The sequence below is a fragment of the Aulonocara stuartgranti genome (genome assembly GCF_965226115.1).
Source record: "Aulonocara stuartgranti genome assembly, chromosome: 3".
Lineage (NCBI taxonomy): Eukaryota > Metazoa > Chordata > Actinopteri > Cichliformes > Cichlidae > Aulonocara > Aulonocara stuartgranti.
The window spans coordinates 47,821,078-47,840,605 of NC_138941.1; the positions used below are offsets into that span (position 1 = coordinate 47,821,078).

At 39.2% G+C, this 19,528-nt stretch overlaps 1 protein-coding gene across 1 annotated transcript in view; it reads right to left on the bottom strand.

The window, feature by feature from the left end:
• The window catches only part of shroom4 (shroom family member 4), a 99,598-nt gene that overhangs the window by 23,405 nt on the left and 56,665 nt on the right, over positions 1-19,528 (bottom strand). Inside the window, exon 3 of the mRNA XM_082519507.1 lies at positions 5,513-5,731. Coding sequence (XP_082375633.1) covers positions 5,513-5,731 — 219 coding nt within the window. The remainder of the gene's footprint in view (positions 1-5,512; positions 5,732-19,528) is intronic.

A 19,528-nucleotide genomic window follows, 5' to 3' on the forward strand; every position in this document is an offset into this window, starting at 1 on the left:
CAAATCCAGTGCCATAAAGGCTCCAATAAAAACCTGCAGGCATTTTTATTGTGGTATTTCTTTTTCCTGTAAAGAGGAGAGAGTGGTCACTCACCCTTTTGTTATTTCTTTGGTGTCTTATTCAAACAATGGGGAAAGTTGTCAAGGAGACAGAGGAGGGGTTACAGGAGACAGAAATTTCTGAAGGACTTTGATCTCAAACCAACATGGGCAAGACAACCAGCAGACTATCTCCAGGCTGCTGCTTGTGGTATTTATGGTTTACAATTCTTTGCTTCAGAAACGTCAGTTGTAAACTATTCAACCTCAACTTACTCTTTTACGCTAAATACAAGTTTTATGCTCATGTATTCCAATGTTTTGATGATTTGTAGTACGCGTATAGGTCATTTTCCTTTCCATGCTCTTACCAGTAGGCTCTATGTACATGGTGTCTCTCACATTAGACAAGCAATGTTTCTGTGTTTGACAGCTACCGTTTTCCAGTATGGCTGGATAATGTAAGAATTATATGAGCCAACTCTTAAAACTTCACTGGCTTTTGGAACATGAAGAGGAATTTATGTCCTTTATATAATGATCATGGGGTAATAAAGTCAAGACTTTAAAGTCAATAATAAAATTAGTGACCTTTAACTCATTAATATGCTGTATAACAGAAGTTGTTTAGAGCTGCATATCTGGATATGCGGATCCAAACAATGCCTTGAGGGAACTGTGCTACTGTGCCATATAAATAAAATTCAATTGAACTGAATATTTGGTTTGATAGACTTTTACACCAGAAGCCATTTCTGATGCAGGGATCTGTGCCAGCTCCCAGGTTCAAACCAAAGATCTTTCATGTGTTATGTGAAAATGCTATGAAACCACCATTAAGCTGAAGCAGCAAACAACAGCTCTGCAAAATAAAGCAAACATGGAAATGCCAACATTGCAGTTTCTCTAGTGTCCATCCAGACATGTTCAGGCATGTTCGTCAGTCTCAAGCGTTCAGTACTAGAATGACATAAATGGGAGCCCTGGGAGTGGTGCAATATAAGTACATAAATCGCTCAATAAGATCACGGGTGTAAAACAGTGAGATACAATACTCTGACTGGCAGGGTGGAAAGTACGCTTCATTATCTGCATGAGAAAACTGTCTTTGAGGGAAGTGAGCAATGGATGGGAGAGGAGAGGCTTCTGTATAAGTTTGACCTGGGTGACAGAGAGAGGAAGAGAGGAAATGAGACGGGAGCTGGAGAGGAAATGACAGTCACTCCTGCCCAATCAGACGCAATGTGGAACATGTGAGTGTGAGGTTTGATGAAGACGCACCAGCACAAATACACAAACGCACGATGTGAGAGTTACAAAAGGCATACACACTCCTGTGAAAGCTGGAGATATTTTATCCCTACTTTACTTATTGCTTACACATGGTTAGAGCAAAAATAAAACACACACACACACACACACACACACACGGACTGTACAAAATGTACTCTCCTTCACACAAACACAGTTTATTGAACGTCTTCCTCTCTTTGTCCACATTTTCTGGGAGTCACACGACATTGTCCAGAGTTATGCCGGGAGCTGCCTCCTCATCCGACTGATGAGATCAGGCGGGAGAACTGTGGGAATAAGAACCCCCCACGCACACTAACACACACACGCACACATCATGTGGGACTATTAAAACAGTGGTACGTTAGATCACTGATTGCTATCAAAAGGAGAACAACTGACAAAGACATAAAGGCTATTTTTACTGTGAGTAGCTTGGTGAGATCATACTCTAATACAAAGAGTTTTATTCAACCTGACTATCCGATTCAATTATTTGTCACTGATGTATTACAGTAGCAGAAAAAAAAATCTCATAGCTAGACTCAGAGCGGAAGTAATACTCATTGATTTGGGAAATTTTCAATAAAAAGTAGCACTTTCACTAAGTAATTAGTCATTTACACATGCTGCTTGACAGCTGGCCACCATATTGGATGTGCTGCACCCAGCAGTTGATGGGGAAAAAATGTGTAGTCCCCAACTGGATGGCAGTGGTTCCTGGGGGTTTCTGGCTCTTGCTGGGTGAAAATTCAAACTATGATCACAGCAATATGTTAGCAATCAAATAGTCACAAGAAGGTCTGCCAACCAGTTGGGTGACACATGTTTTTCCCTAGTGACAGGTGGTTGCCAGGGGGTCACTGACTGGTCTGAAAATCTGTGTGGCTGGGACTTGAGCAATCCCATCGACTGCAATCAACCTCTGGAAACCACTCACAGCCGATCAGGGAACACTAGTTTTTCTCTCTTGGTTGCCTGATGGTCATGGATTAGTCTCTAGGCCTGTGTAAGTGGGACCTTAGTCACTTAATCCCACATTGTCAGCATGAGCACCATGATATCTATATGTCAGAAAACATCACATTGACTTGTCACGTGTCTGCAAAACTACAAAGAATATAGTTTATGTAGAATGGTCTCCCACCTGATATTTTATATGGGCACATGGGCAAAACACTGTCAGAGGGCCAGAAACTCAACAAAAGGCAGCTTCATGTTAATGAATTTGGAGGGGAATGACTAATGAGTCTGGACTGCTGTTTAACTTATTATTCCAATTATGTGCACAAACAAATCTTTTCTGTCATGAGTTTGAACATTGCAAGATCCCAAATGATGGATAAAAAGCTGTCTGTGCTGCATGTTTTAACATCGGGTGGCCAATGGGTGGTCAATGGGTGGCCAGGTATAGTAAATAATTTCCTAGTCTTTTGTTTTATTTTAGAGTTAAACCAGTTTGAAACATTCAAAAGTCTTTTAATGTACTGACATTCCTTAAAAGAATCACTATTTTAAAAAATCATTATTATCTATATTCTTTTATAGACGATGGCATTTATTCTGACTTCAAATATTCAGTTTTAATGATTGCAAAATTGTCATCCTGGAGTCCATATTAAGACATGTTTTATGCTAACCTAAAATGACAGCAAACTGTGATTCTTTTAAAAGAAAAAGGGAATCTGTGGATGTTTTTGGGGCTGGCTGTTTTAAAATGATGCTGTAGATATTGAATTCAGTGAGTTTAAGGTCATTCAGCACCATGTTTCTCATGTTTTAATTTAGCCAGATAAGTTCAACATCAAATCCATGAAAAGTGGGATTTAATTTAGAAGTAATTTTGAATGGAGTCATACAGGACTTTTATGACTTAGTAGTAAAAAAAAGAAACCTGAATACTTCCACAATTTAGAGGTTTAGCAAAGCTGGGCTTAATGACATAATTATCTACTATCTCATGGCTCAATGAGCAATTGCTAGAGTCTGAAGATCTGTAATTGGTACAGATTAATTACACCACATGGCAGGAAGATATGATACTGAAAACACACCAAACTTCCGCCGAGAGGGCGTCTGAGATAAACCCATCAGCAAAACAAGGTTAGCCATTAATGCGTTGCTGTGTGATTTGGATTAGTCGCTGTGAAAAAGACCACACTGGAAAAAGTGTGACTCTTTCATGAAGCATTCAAATGTTTGGTGTCCAAAACTCAAGTGTACACCACCACTTTTTAAAAACTCTGCTTTTCATCAACATCTCAACTGGAAAGGTGAATTACTTAAACCAATTTCCACTCCACCCCATTTTAGTGTTATTCTACATCTTTCTTAAAACTTCTTGATTTAAACTGCAACTATTAACTGCAGAAGGCCAAATAACAAAACAAAATCCATCTGAATTTGTTGTTGCATCCCTTTCACTTTTAAAAACCCCGAGGGCTCTGAATGGATTTGCCACCGCAGCAGAAAACATCTTGTCCCCCACGAGCAGACGAACAAAGAGCTGGTCACCAGAGAGATCTGATTGGTTATTGCTTTGGAATGTTTAAATAGAAGCCAAAAATAGACCTGCTTCCTGTGTGGGCCATGTTGACATTAAAACAGTGATGTCACCTGCTTCCTGGCAATTGTTGGCTTTAGGGGCACAGTCAGAGTCACAGGGACCAATTTTTTTTTTTTAAATCCCAGGTGGGGACTTGCAAATAATGGGATCATACTGTATGACTAATATAAAGTATGATGTTTTTGGTGGAGCAGCAAAACCTGATTTGCTGTAATTCAGATGAAGATGCTCATCTTATATTCCCCAGCTTGTAATTACTCTTCCCCTCAGTGAGGAAGCGACAAATTAAAGCCAGGAGAAAAACGAATCCCAAAAGAACCTTAAAATCAGAGATATCACTGAGCGCACCATATAAACAACAGCTTTACATGGAGATCATCTGAAACACACTGCGTCAAGACTACGTCAAAACATCTTGCATAAACCTTATCGGTAAAAGGTCTATTATCATTAATAGTCATTAGGGAAACAAGGTGAATATCTCCGACCTCTTCAGTCGCTTAGGCCCATTTTACACCTGCCATTTTTTGTGTGCGTTGCATGTTGTGCCACTGCACAGTTTGTTTTTCTATTCTTGGCTCCATATGATGTCAAAAAATATGGAGCAATACCCTTTATTTGGTATTCCAACTCTGTAACATGCAACGTCTGTCTGCTCAGGAAACTGAATTTCCCGGAGGAATCCACCCAAGGGATTAATACAGTTTTATCTAATCTATCTAATCTAATCTAAAATACAAAAGCCCCTCCCACTTGCTTTCAACCCTTTCTTTGAGCCAATCAGAAGAAAGTTAGTTTCAAGACAAAGGTGCTAAAACAGCTTATTTCAGCTAGATGATGAACTGAGGCTCTGCACTAAGGCTCACTATAGGATCTATTCCAAACCCGAATCCAATGTTAAAAATATGGAGCTAGAACACAATCGCTCTTGTGTTGTATCTTATATCTGAAAAAACATCTTGACTCCCTCACGGGGCTCAGCTCGGACCCAGCAGACCACTGGGTTTGTGCACCACTGGAAACCCTGAGGCCCATAAACATCACGCTCACAGGCTTCATGCTATAAAGACTTATGTAGTCCAGTGCCAAATGTCACTATCAACAATATCAGTCAGTATGATGAATGTCTACCTCGACCTTAAGCGATATAGTACACTTCGAAAGTATGTAAATATTGATTAAACCAAGTGATTTATTGCTCAAATCATCTTTCAAGCAAACAAACAAAGCTCCTGCTACTTTCACATTCTACATATGTGAGACATCACTGAAAATAGTAAGGCTTTTACTGCTTTACATAACTGCAAGCTTCAACATTTAATATATTCATTACGATAATTAATTTAATTATGAAAGCAATTCCCTGTAGTGATATAATCATGTAACTGCATTCAAACATAGAAAATCCCCTGTAGAGCACAAACAGAACTTTACATGAGCTCGGAAGATTTCATTGAGTAAAACCCACCTTTCTATGGTGGCTTTTATTGAATGAAACCTAAAGGTTAGAAAAATTGTCAGAAAAAATTAGGGACCCACCTCTCAGGAAAATGCAAATAAACAGCACCACCTACTTACGAGACACATAAAAACTTTGTTCACACGTTAGCTCACCTGCTGTCAGTCGTGTGCCAGGGTAGTGTGTAAGGGCCGGGGTGGAGCTGCATGGCAGGTGGAGGGGGTGGAGGAGGGGGGAGAGGTGGGGAGTCGGCAGTGGGGAGGCAGGGTGGTGCTGGAGGAGGGGACGGGGGGGGAGGGGGAGGGGGAGGGAAGGGCAGCTCCGACAGCTTTGCCAGGTGCCAGGAGTGAGGCCTGATGAAAGGGACACTACGTCTGTGGAGACAAAAACAAAAACACACAGGTGAGAATCAAGTGTTTAATCAATCAATCAGCTGATCAGAGAGGAAAGTAACGGCCCCGATAGCCAATTTACCAGCAGTTCAATGGTACCTACTGCAGTGTCCCTGTATTACAGGAACACTGCGTTCTTCTACTAAAACACATCCAGAAACATCCTTTAGTACCACTTGCAGGCCAGTTGAATTTAGGGGACTCCTGAGATTTTGGTCAAACATAAAGAAGCGGCTGTGGGGTTGTATTTCCCGCCCGGATGCTTCCAGTGTGTCTGTATAAATGTGAAACATGCTTTTCCCCTGGCAACTAATGTGATTTCCTTGTTTTTAATAGGGCCGGTTTTCCTTTTTCCTACCTACTTCATGTCTATGGGATCTTTTTACCCACCACTTCTAAGCAGGATGTCTGAATATGATTAATATAGGCAAAATGTATAAGATGACATGCTTGTTTGCAACCACAAGCCTAAGTGTCTTGGATCGTAAGAGCTCACATAAAATGTATGCCTACAGCGGCAGCGCCGTGCCAACCTAAATCCTGTGGAAACGGCTTCCTCGCAAGCTGTTTGGACTTCAGCGCTATGTCCATTAAAAACTCATCTAACGTGTACAGTAAGCCCTCCGGTCTGATCTAAAGCCAGGCATTCCAGTGTATCCCAAGATATTCACTAAGTCCCTTGTTCAGACTTCCGATCACATATGCTCGCCAGATTCAGCTCAGCCCCCCTGCAGACAGACTGCAAGATGGGCTGATTGAGCAGAAGAAAAGAGTGAGAAGACTAGGCAGTTATAAATGTTACATTCCTCAAGTTTGAATGGACCTTTATGGTGGTAATCATATCTTTAAGAATAACACTGACTTGGAAATACTGTTGCTGGATGGAAATAACATACTCCTAGTTCCTCTATAGAGAACAGGAACTAAGAGGTGTGAGCTTGAATCAAACTGAAGTCAGAAAAGCTGGGAATTTGCTGAGAGACTTCACCCAGTGAGAAACTTACTTTAAAAAAGACAAAAGGTTCAAGTATCTGGTGCAAAAATCTTAGATGTAGAGTATAACAATTAATAAGCTTTAGTAAAAAGGAAGAGTTTTTGGAACCAAAAGGACGCTTTTGGATATTTAAATCAAAGAAAATCTCATAAAATTCAATTTGAAATGATTTTCTTTATTGTATTTTACTTCATTTTGACTTTTTGCCACTGACTTTGACTCGGCTTGTTTGACTTGACATTTTCTTTTACCTACTCATTGAAAAATGCCATCATCAGTCAAATAACAACTCAATTAACCTAAAATTTCACAAAACTGGCTCGCTCCAATTTCAAATACACTTCAACCTTGACTGGCATTTAATCCTTTGACCCGAGAGCTTGACTTGTCCCAAAAGGTTTAAAAGTGAGTTTGAAAACACCCGAAATACCAACTGGATGACATGGTGGATAATTATGACAAAAAAAGGGCCAAAGTTTAATTCCCAACAACACTCCAATGAGAGGACTATTAAGGTCATCAAGCACAAAGTACAAAAAATGTAAAATTAGACTATTTTGGAAAAACATAGGGAAGTACAGTTTTGGGAGAAGAATGCAGATCCTGGCACCAAGAGGGAAAGGAAAGGACCATTTTTGCATATTATTGTTTATGATAAAGCAGGGGCAGGAGACCCATTTCCAAAATAAACACTCCAGTTTCCTGATTCTGGCTCCTTAAGAGGGATTTCTATCTGAACCCGCTGATTGTTCAACTCTGCTGACAATGTCCTTAAATTATCCCCTGAGAAAGTTTATGCAGAGCCTGCGTATGTGCGTCTACGCTCCTACGTGTATGCTGCACTATGTGTGGGAACTATCTAAACTTGACCAGACAAAATACCATTATTGAACAAAATACAAACATTGACAGACCCCCCCCCCCATTTCTCACTGCCACCTCCTCAGTTTCTCCAAGTTTAGCTTTCCAGAGATTGATTACTGTGAAAAATCAAATGTAGTAATGCCAAAGTCAGATGGAGATGGTGTGCACGACAAAGGGTAAAAAAGAAAGGAAAAATGTGCCGACTCGTAGCTTAAAAGAAAACAGAGCGCTGATCTGCTGTTGTGCAGCAATGCAGGGGACAAGGGAAAAGCTCTCCAAAACCACAAAGCCAATCAGTGCGTTTTCAAAAGGCTGAGAGCAGCAGCCAAGAGGGCAGCAGTGATCAAATTAGGGGATTTACAGCATGAAGAGCTGCACCTCCAACATAGGAATACATAAGTGTTCTTACAAACTTGACTAAAGTGCTGTACAGCTTAAAACAAAACCAAAACAGAAAGTTTCACAGTACGAAAACTTGGATGAATGACTAATAAAGTATTATTAAAAAAATAAATCTCAGCTAATAAAATAATAAACAAACAAAAAAACCACAGAAAACATATGTTTGAATAATTTCTGTAAGTCTCCATGCAGCATAGAAACTGACCGTGAGGCTATTCTACAGCTTTGGAAAAGCTGCCATTAACCTCCTGGCGTCCACACATGTGAACATCACATTTTGGGTTATTTAGACCAAAATACTCAATTTTGACTACAACGGCCTGATATCCACTTACGAGCACATTATACCGCTACTGTTCTATCGAAATTTTAAATGAATATCCTCATATGTGGCTCTTATTTTTCTTAGAAACAAAAATCAGGTTAAAAAAAAAATCTGCAAATTCTTTGTTTTTACATTCATCAGGTTCCAATATGTTCAAATATCACAGAGAAATTAAAAATGCATGCCGTGGAAGAGTTCGGGTCTTAGGAGGTTAAAGCACAGCCTCCTTTACCCTCTAATCCCGATCACAGGGCAATAACAAGTACTTCTTCTGATAATGTTACAGTGGTAGAAAAGGGTCAAAGCTGTTACGAAAATTTTTGGTCAAAGATTATTTAAAATGAAGAAGACTGTGTTTAGTTCAAGTTTCCTAAACCAATTATTAAAACATAGGGTTTAAATTAAAAGCTGTGTTTATGTCAGTTACGAAAAAATGAAACAACTCACAAAGGACTAAAACATTAGTGTTAAATGTACACCGTAGGTCTCTTATAACTGAAAACTCTTAGGAAGCCCTACATCCTAATCTGACATGGACCTCCATAGAAATCTACATGTCGCATCAATGCAGCCAACAATGACCATGATTGGCCAGTTGCATATCCATTGAGTTCCCCTGTTCATTCTCAGATGCTTTCTTGCAGCTTCACAGAATTATGGGTAATCTTGCTCTATTTCCTGGAGGGTTAGTTTCTGAACTATTGGAATGGATGTAAGGGAATGCACAAAAAAAAACAGCAGGGAAAATCTAAGGGTATATATATACTGTATATACATGCTACAGCAAGAAACTCACCATAAGAAAAACAGCTACCCAGGAAGTGAACAAAAAGTCCCAGTGAAAGAACCGGTTTCCCTGCTTAAAACTGTTTAATCTTTTGTTATTTGGACTTTTTGGCAAAAAAAAAAAAAAAAAAAAAAAAAAGAGGCAAAAACTTTAACCTATTTTACTCAAAACTGTTGAAGATCTGTACTACATTATAGTAACATTATTATAGTAACATCCACAGGGACTCTTTTATTTATGAAAAACAGGAAACACACAAAGGACCCGGCTCTTACTGTCCTTTTAACCACGGTGACTGAAAGATCTGGATCAACGAAACAGGCTTAATAATAAATCCACAGAACTCCCACTTTCCTGTTCCTGACACTGTAACCCAATTGGCTACCTGTCCCCCAACTGGCAACAACAAGCAAAGAGGAATCACATGAAGCACATTTTTCAAATAATTCCCTGGCACACCCTGAACAGCAGCTTGTCCTTGACGTGGAGTCAAAGTTAATGAGATAAGAGATGATAATTGTTCCGTTTTGACCGCAACCAATTGGGAAATTCAATCACGTTGGCTCTACGTAGCGAGCTTCTACTTCAACATGTATTCTCTGGGAGTTATGCAGGTTTTTAGGATCTTAAATAGAAGAGCTGGATGGAATGAGAGAAGTGGCAAGGAGACGAGAAGAAGACACAAGCTGGCGACAGCAGTCAAAGGCCGAGAAATTATAAATTCTCAACTCTGAATGAGCCTCTATTAGAGGATCTGCTGGAATGTCCCACTTAATGGTCAGCAACGGCAACAGCTGACTGATACCGCAAAGGTCACAGCGCATAATCTCAGTCACACACACTGTCTCAATACAGTACAGACCGAATGCCAGAAAGGCGGCTGGACAAACAAGTAAGGACTGAAACTGACTGAAGACACTTTGCTTTGGAGACAGGACGGATTCAGTTTCTTTAAAGATTCACAGCGACAAGAAGCTGTGATTTTAAAATGAGCCAGAGGATGCAAATGTCCAGATTATTCCTCGTAAGTTTGAAAATAATGTTGCACAAAGGCTGTCAAACTTACCAGACTCCCCAAGCTGAAGCGTCCACTGTCAAACTGATCGGGTCTCTTCACAGCTTCCCTGACAGCCACAGTTCAAGTTCAAAGACACTCTGCTGCTTTAAGTCCCATACACAACACTCTCTTGCTTTTATGGTCACAATTTGGAAAGAAATTCGTCCTCAAGCCAGCTGAGGTCTGATAAGAGTTAATGTGTGACTTGAAAGTGGAGTTCAAGCCAGAGAGCTTGTTGTCCATCTGAGGAGGTAAAGTAGGTGGCAGGTTCTGACCAGGAGGGAAAAACCAACCGACAAGCCTCATCTCCCCTCTCCCTCCTTTTCCTCTTTACTTCCTCCCTTGCTCCTCTTGCTGGAAGACAAAACATGACTATTACTCCCTCCTGTATTCTGCATTTCTCTCCTTACTTCCCTCCCTCTCCCTCTCCTTGCCTCTCTCTCTCCCATTTCATTCTTTCCCTGCCTCTCTCGCCCCCTCTCAGGCAGGATGTGTGAGTCAGTGAGGGAGGAAGTATTGTGGAGGGCAGATAAAGTAGCGCACGGCTGCTAGAATAATACCCAGAGTTCCACACTGTTATTGTCTGACGGGGGTGTTCAGAGGTACTTCCTCCTTGTGTGTGTGTGTGTGTGTGTGTGTGTGTGTGTGTGTGTGTGTTCGTGCACACGTGTGTTTGCAGAGCATGAAAAAGACATCGAAAGAGTAAAGACAGCAGAGTGCTGGAGAGACATGGGGGGGGGGTTACACTTTGGCAGAGAGATGAGAAAAACAAAATGTGGTGAAGGAAAGGGAACGTAGTAGAGGATGGAGAGGTCTGCAGAATAATTATAGACAAACACAATGAGTGGTGGTGATGGATGGACAGTAGAGAAAACACTGTGCTACTGATAAGAAATATTATCCTTTGCAATTCAAACTTTGTGCGCTAGTGTTGCTCAAAGGACAGAGCAGCGGGCAGGAGGAAAAAAAACTGGTCAAATTCTAGCCTCTGTCTCAATGTTGGCTCCCAGTGATTCACGAAACAGGATTAATGGTTATGATCTCGAAGGTTTAGTTTTGTCTTGTGGTTTGTACCCTTTTCCATTGCAGTGGTGCAATTTTGCCCCTTTGTAAAAGAACAAACTCATTCAATGTTAGTTTCACCTTAAACTGTGATTGCTAAAAGAACTTCTGGGAGAACTACAAGCAGAGAGCCGAGTACAGCTGTCTCAGACACACACTTAGATAAGCTGTAATAAGTTGTACCTAATAAATTTAAAATGTAATTTTTAAGTTACATTTTAATACGAGTATTTACAATTTGCTACAGTATGTATAAATGGGTTACAACAACAACAAATGCATTGCAATCATATCTTCATACACTGTTTGTTTGTTTTTTCATTTAAAGCACATTGGTTTTTAATTTTTAATGTTATATAAATAAAATTTACTTATGATGATTCTTTTTGGAGAGTGGGTTTTGGATATACTAAAAAAACAGAACAAGAAACAAACCTAACTGTTCCCAGTAGGCTTCTAGTAGCTTAAATTATAATCAAGTGTTGTTAGAAGGAAAAAAAGCAACAACCACATAAAAATCCCATCACGGCATTCCCAGTTTAGACTCTAGCTGGGAACTTACCATGCATGTCGTTAATGTACTGCCTTATCGTTCATTTCATGTCAACTCTCAACCATGCACTTCTAGAGGAAAGCATGAAAGACCATTTATACTTAAAATACACAACTGAAAATCCACATAACATGACAGCTGAAATACTTTTAAACTAAAGCTAATGATGATGATACCAAAATTGCTTTTTCAATTAGATTATAAAATGTTGGAAAATCCCGAATTCACAAAAGAAGCCAGAAAAACTTCTGATAGGTTCTTTGAATTGCATAAACAGTCCAAAAACCAGATGTTAAGCAGATGTTAAAATTACAGTGGTTGCCTTTAAGAAGCTGAGGCCAGAAAATGTCTGGATTTTCCTTTCTTTAAAAAAAAAAAACAAAAAACTAAACTGATTTATCCTCCAACAAGTTTTTTCAGATTAATCTATCAACTGATTACTCAAGTTTCAGGTTCAATGCAGCTTGTGGGTCAGAGTGGACATTTTTTCATTTTAAACCAATTTAGATTTGGGGAGAAAATTTCGCCCAGTTGTTTGAATGAAAACAGTGTTGGATAAGAGAGATGTAGAAAGCTATATTTATGAGGGTTTCATAACTTTTTCTTACAGATACCGTGAGGAAAACTTAACTAACCTGCAGTCAAAACGTAAAACTGTTGGATTGTTTGCTCTGCGCAGCAACAGACCACCAAGGCACGCTTAAAGAAATTATGATCATCCATTGATTCCAGTAACAGGTGAACCAAGCCAAACACCCACGAAGTTTATATAAAGATGATCTTTCAGAGGGTAAACTCAGCCTCAAATCTGCATTCTTCTTGATGACCCATAGGGGGCAACCAGTGTGGCTGCACAATCAAGTCTGACTATATAGATGTCTATGGGGAAATGATTGTGCTTCTCACATGATTTATGACCTCAGTAAACAGTTTCCTTGTGACTTTGCGGTCCCCAGTCACAGCTTCAAGACTTGTTTAACGTGGTATGATGTTGATTTTGAAAATTATGGTCCAATTTAGAGTAAAATCAGTCTTTTTACTGGTTCAGAGTAAGTCTTTGGAAGGTGAATACTTTCACTTAAGGTAAGTACTTAAGTTGATTGGTCTACATTTGCTTAGCATAACGAGTCTTCGTTACCTTACTTAGTCACCGTTTTCCTGTTATTTCCAGCCATTTGATAAACAACAATAATGTGCTTTATGCCTGCGTACATTAAACCTCACAGAAGCAAATGGTTAAAATTTCCTTTTGGTGTGAGCACAAAACCTATTTGGTGAGTGCCAAACACTGAGAAACACTGGGTCTATTTTGTGATTGACAAATCTATACCTTTTGAGCATGCAGTATCGCTCACTTTTTATGTTTGATATCCAAAGTCTAAGATGGCACTCAGATCCAGGCTTCAAAAACAGGAACCAGTGGTCACTGTGACTATTTGCACCTTTTATAAAAGAGTCTTTTGTTTTTTTTCTTCAGAGGGTAAATTCACCTTAGCGGTGTCTGGCTAAAAGTGTATCAATGTCACTATCCCCTCAATACTGACCAGACATGAAGCTTGCAGAGCAAACAGCAAGAGGTGAGTGTCCAGCATGAACGGTGTTAAAGTTTAACCAAGCACACAACCGCTGATACTTAATAACATGAGGCCCTCTGTGGGCTTCAAAGGACTTCCCGGAGACGTATATCTCCTGCAGACCCCACGGAAAGCACACTGTGTACATGCATGTGGGGAGATTCCTTACATTCCCTGTCTGCTCCGTCAGGGTCAAGGGTCAACTATGCTAGAAAGCCTTAAACAAGCTCACCTCCTCCCCTCTATCCCCTTTGTGTTCGCATGATAAGAATCTATTTGTTTGCTTAATGGGTCTCTCTTGTGTGTGTCTGCATGCAATCAGACCCTTGTTTGTTTGCCTTGCAGCCCCTCATCACCATTGATTATGGATTTCTGACTGGTACCCGCTCGTAGGCATGCATTTACTGCGTAGACACACGCATGCAAACATGAAGGCTAATTCCAAAGGGTTAAACACACACATACACACACAGCTTTCGCATACCAGGTAATCAGTACAGTGAGACTAGGCCCATACCAGAGGCTGATGGCAGGAAGGGTGAAGTCCACTTTAGCCTCTGCAGCACAATGTGCTGTTTGTTACTGGCTGATCCCTTCGATTGTGTGCGTGCTGAGTCTGAAATTAACTTTTTGACTCACAAGATAAAAGCACAGTTAGATTAAAAATAAAACCCCCAGCAAGGATTTTTTTTTACAGCAAATAAGATAATATGTTCAATACAACAGAATACCAATATCTAATTTTACTGGTTAATTCAATTTTTTTAAGTAATCAGTGCCTCCTGTTGTTAGAACTACATTAGAAAATTATTTTAACACAGAAGGAATCAAGATGAGTCTAGTGTCAGAATGTAGGTAAGAAGGAGACCTTTCATATGATGCAACTTCGTTTTGACTGGTAACTAGGGCTGCTCGATTATGGCAAAAATGATAATCACGATTATTTTCACTGAAATTGAGATCTCGATTATTTGACGATATTTATTTAACCCTTTAAGACCTACTATAGAACCAAGTCCGCCAGAGCTTATATATATATTTTTTTTTTACATGCTGTAGTGCCATTTGTGGGAGCATTTCAAGTTGCTATACATCAACACAACTGTTATAGCCCATATTTTAATAATATGTATGCATTAAGTCCATAGTAACTACATTAATTGCAAGAAAGTGCAATAAACTACAAAAAAATTGAAAATCGTTTTTGGTTTTTTTACATATATTTCTACTTGGGGAAATTTAAGAGGTTTATCCCTCAAAACTTTAAATACAAAAAAGTTGCAAAAAATAGTTTCCCACCACAGGAAATTTATTTTGAGTGTCTTCATAGTTTTATTTTGGAGATACAGCAATTTTTATATACTGCAGGAAAAACAAAAAACAATCCTATGATGCAAATTTGCAAAGAAAACAGCATGTGCATCAAAATAAACTATTTCCAGCAGTGCAATTCGAGTTCTAAGCATCACAGAAACTATTCAGAAAAGTATAGAGTCAAACATGACTTATAAGAACACCAGTATAGGCTTTTAAGGCCTACAAGTAAAAAACTACATTTTCTGCGAAAATGACATCACTTCCTGTTTCGGACAGGAAATGGCGGACATGCGATAGTTCGCGTTGACGTCTTTTTCAATGTGGGAAGTGTTACGAACAGCTGATCGGATCGGCAAAGCGCGTTTCTGGAATATTATGTTTTTGTTCCTGCAAGCGCTTTTTATGCAATTTTTGCAAAGCTTTATGTGGAAGGAAACCGTGACCGAGGACAAGCTGATGGCATAAGATGTAAGTACAACTCCTCCGGTTTCATATGCAAAACAAATTATTGCGCTAGCTTACGCGGTTCCGGTTCTACAGGGATTTAAAGGGTTAACAATAACAATGTATTGAATAATGACTTTAAAAAATAATATAAAATAGTGTGCAAATACTGATAACAGTGCAAATGTTTGCAATATAAAAAATAAATGAAAAATGTAAACATCTAAGTTTAGTGAACTTTGCAGTGTTGCTCTGTGGTGCAGCTATGACACCGTAGCAAAGTTTACACACTGTGTCTACTTGATCCACGAACCCATAATGTTTCCACACCACTGAAGTTTTTTTTTTACCTGTCTTTTCAACCAACAGCAGTCACTCTCCTCTCCAAATAACTTGTGCTTAGCTTTCCGAGCTTCCCTCGGGTCCTCTTAATTGTTGTGATGCGTGTTCGAAATGCAGAGAGGTGCGCTCGATTTGCCACACGGAGCAGCGCGAGAGTAAAGCACAAGGGAGGGGCTAATAATCGGCTCAGTCATTTTTAATGATCGTTGAAAGCCCAGATCGTAATCGTGATTAAAATTCGATTAATTGAGCAGCCCTACTGGTAACCCATCTCACGTTGTGGTATGAACTTGTAAAGTTTATCCAACATGCACTTCACAAAGTTTTCTCCAGTGAAACTATCAGAAAACAGAAAAAACATCCAAGGTACCGATGTTGGTTTCTGTTACTCTCTGTTAAAGAAATGAAACCACTGCAGTTTCTTATTGAAATCCCGATGTATCCCATGATATATGTACTCAAAACTGGTCATAGAAAAACAAAACTGTGACCCCCTTTAGATTGTGACACTGAGAGGGGTATAAAATTGATTTGACTACAGTTTTAAGCAGAATTTCAAACTGAGCTTAAATGTATTTTTTTTCTGCCGTAAAAGATTCAGATTGTAGCGCTCTCATATACTTGTGAAACTTTGAAGGAGTTAAAAAGCACCAAATTTCAACCCATCGCCATGTACATGATGGTCTGAAACCTAGAAAACATGAAGGTATAAAGGTCATAACAGTGACTGGAATGGAAGCATTTATTAGGTCACCATCCAATGTGAAGGTTTATGCTATAGTGGGCCTCAATTAACAGTACTGCTAATTATCAAAACCATTTTATGTTTCTTTAATGGCTAATTCACCAGTAGCTAAAATACAGTCAAAAGTTTAAGACCACTAGAAAAATAGCAAAAAATCATATTTTGCATGGTTGGATCTTAACAAGTAGATCTTCAACATGCAACAAGAAGAAATGGGAGCGAGACAGAACATTTTTTAAGCATGCTACTTATTGAAAACAACACTTAAACTGACAACGCTTAAACAGGCTTAAACAGGCTATGATCAAAAGTTTAAGAGCACACCTCCAAAAAATCCTGTAAACCGGCCCAAAAATTAATCAAAGTTCCAAATATGAACTCAGTATTGAGTAGCTCCACCATTATTGTTGATCACATGCTTGATGCAAGTGATTCCATGAGGTGTGAGAGAGAACATTTCTCCAAGTGGTGAAGACTGCCGTACGAAGGGCATGCACTGTCTGGAACTGTTGTGCACTTTTGTGAACTTACCTTGCCATCCATCCCCAAAGGTTCTCAATTGGATTTAGATCAAGGGAACATGCAGGATGGTTATTCTCCTGGAAGAAGTCCCTTGTCCTGCAGGCATTGTGTACTGTAGCGCTGTCCTGTTGAAAAACCCAGTCGTTACCACACAGATGAGGGCCCAAGTCATTAGAGATGCTCTCTGCAACATCTGGACATAGCCCTCCTGAAGCTCCACTGTTCCACTGAAGGAAAAAGCACCCCAGACCATTATAGTGTCCCCTCTACTGTGACACGTAGAAAACTTCTCAGGTGGGATCTGCTTTTCATGCAGGTAATGTTTGAAACCATCAGGACCTTCAAGGTAAAAAAAAATTCTCATCAGAGAATAAAACTTTCTTCCTTGGTCCAAACAGTCAGTTCTTTGGCATTCAAGGAGATAAGGCCTTTGAAGCCCTTCAGTCTCAGATGCTGTCTGATGGTTACGGGGTTGCAGTTGGCACCAGTAACGGCCTTAATTTGGGTCGAGGATCATCCAGTGTCTTGACGGACAGCCAATTGGATCCTCCGGCTCAGTGATGGTGAAATTTTTGGGTCTTCCATTTGACTTTTTCGTTCCATAACCCTCAGGATCATTTAAGAAATTCCAAGTGACTGTCTTACTGTGTCCCACCTCAGAAGCGATGGTGTGCTGCGAGACTCTGCTTATGCAGTTCAACAACCCAACCATGTTCAAAAAGGGACATTTTTTTGCCTTTGCCATCAGAATGTCATGACAGTGTGACATCAGCAGTAAATCAGCCTTATTCGGTTTAAGTGTTGTTTTCAATAAATTGCATGCTCAATTTTTTTTTTTTATCTCACTCCCATTTCTTCTTGTTGCATGTTGAAGATCTACTTGGAACCTTGTTAAGATCCACCCATTGCCATTTTTCAAGTGGTCTTAAACTTTTGTTTGGGACTGTACCATTATGTTATCCATGAATGTTCAAATTACCAGTTTCCCAAAAAAAGCATAAACATAGTAAAGACCATTATTTTCTGATTAAGATGCCAAATTACAGTTATTTACATGAATTACTGAACAGAAAATGAGCTTTAAGAGTTGAATGTTGTCCTTGACTAATTTCTGACTTCTTTAGTCCACTGTGCCAACTCAAATTTTGATTTTTTTTTTAATGTTCAGAAATATATGAAAATAAATCTGCTTCTGGTAAATAATGACGCAGGCTCAATGCCTTAGCTACATGCAGACTTATCAGTTTTACTGTCATTTTAAGTCCATCCCAATAACAAATGGCTTTGGGTTTTATGTGATTGATGTACATTTAAGTGGTGCAATCCTTAAGTTAAACACCGTTAATTTCAGTTCCTGTGTATATTGCTGAAATGTCTCTGAAATCAGCGTTATGCTACCATTTACTACATTCAACAATCTGGAAAAGTTTAAGCAACATTTTTCTTAAAGAACATCACTGTGGTTTGCAGAGATGGGCAGTAACGCGTTACTTGTAACAAATTACTGTAATCCGATTACTTTTTTCAAGTAACGAGTAAAGTAAGGGATTACTATTGCAAAAACGGTAATTAGATTACTGTTACTTTCCCATAGGAACGCTGCGTTACTGCGTTACTAAAACCGTGATTTTTTGTGAGAATGTCTCATGACAGTGACGTAAGCAAGTGTGACGTTCATGACAACAGCTGTGTGCAGATCAACAATGGATCATATATCGAGTGTGGGAGAGAGTATGAGCGTGCAGCGTTTAAAGCGTGGAAGTACTGACCTTACTTTAAGTTTGATTCCATAAAAAGTGACAAAAACATTAGTGTCCCTTGTGCGTGGGAAGAAAACTTCTTTTTACAGCGAAAAAACCCCTAAACTTCCAAGCAAGCACCGAGTGCGCTATGACGTAATGGGAAACTCATAGAGAAACTCGCGGATTCTTCCACTGACCGCTTCGGCTCACCTGCACCAGGGTGAACCTGCGCCTACCCTGCTCCTGCTTTACAGGTGAAAATAGAGCAAAAGGACTGCTGAGTCTTTGACTTTATTTATTTTCTGCTGTGTTTTACTTGCATCTATGTCAAAGAGTGAGTGTAACAAAAAAAATAAATAAATAAATAATGTGCTGGAATGTGCAGAAAATAGGTTTAAATGTTAAACAAATTACTTCCAGTCAGAGAATGTTGCATATAATTAAAGTTTTGCTTGATGCATAAAGTTAAAAGATTAAAACTGATAAAACAAGTTTTAAAAAGAGACTTTTCCATTTGATTACATTTTGTATGATGGATTATGTAGAAAAAGTAGAATTGGGCTGAAAGCTCTATCGCTTTATCACCTATTCAGGTTGTAAATCGTGTTTTTAAAAAGTAACTAAGTAACTAAGTAATTAATTACTTTTGAAAATAAGTAATCAGTAAAGTAACGGGATTACTTTTTGGGGGAAGTAATCAGTAATTAGTTACTGATTACTTTTTTCAAGTAACTTGACCAACACTGGTGGTTTGTAACTAAGAAGTAAAAGGTCCTTCCTGCTGATGCACAGTAAAACTTTAAATGACAGATTCTTATGTTATGAAATGTGTTCGAATGGCAGTAACAGCTTAAGATAAGACATATAAGGGAGCTGAAGTTTAAACACTGAATAACTGTCTGGTACTCACACTGTTTAAGTGCCAAAGAGAGTCGAAATGTCAGATGAAGTATAATCTGAAACGTGGTTGAAATGCTGAAAGTTCAGGTAATAAGATCTGAAACTATCAGTAAATACTGAAAGACGCAGCAGTTAATTCAAATGAAAGT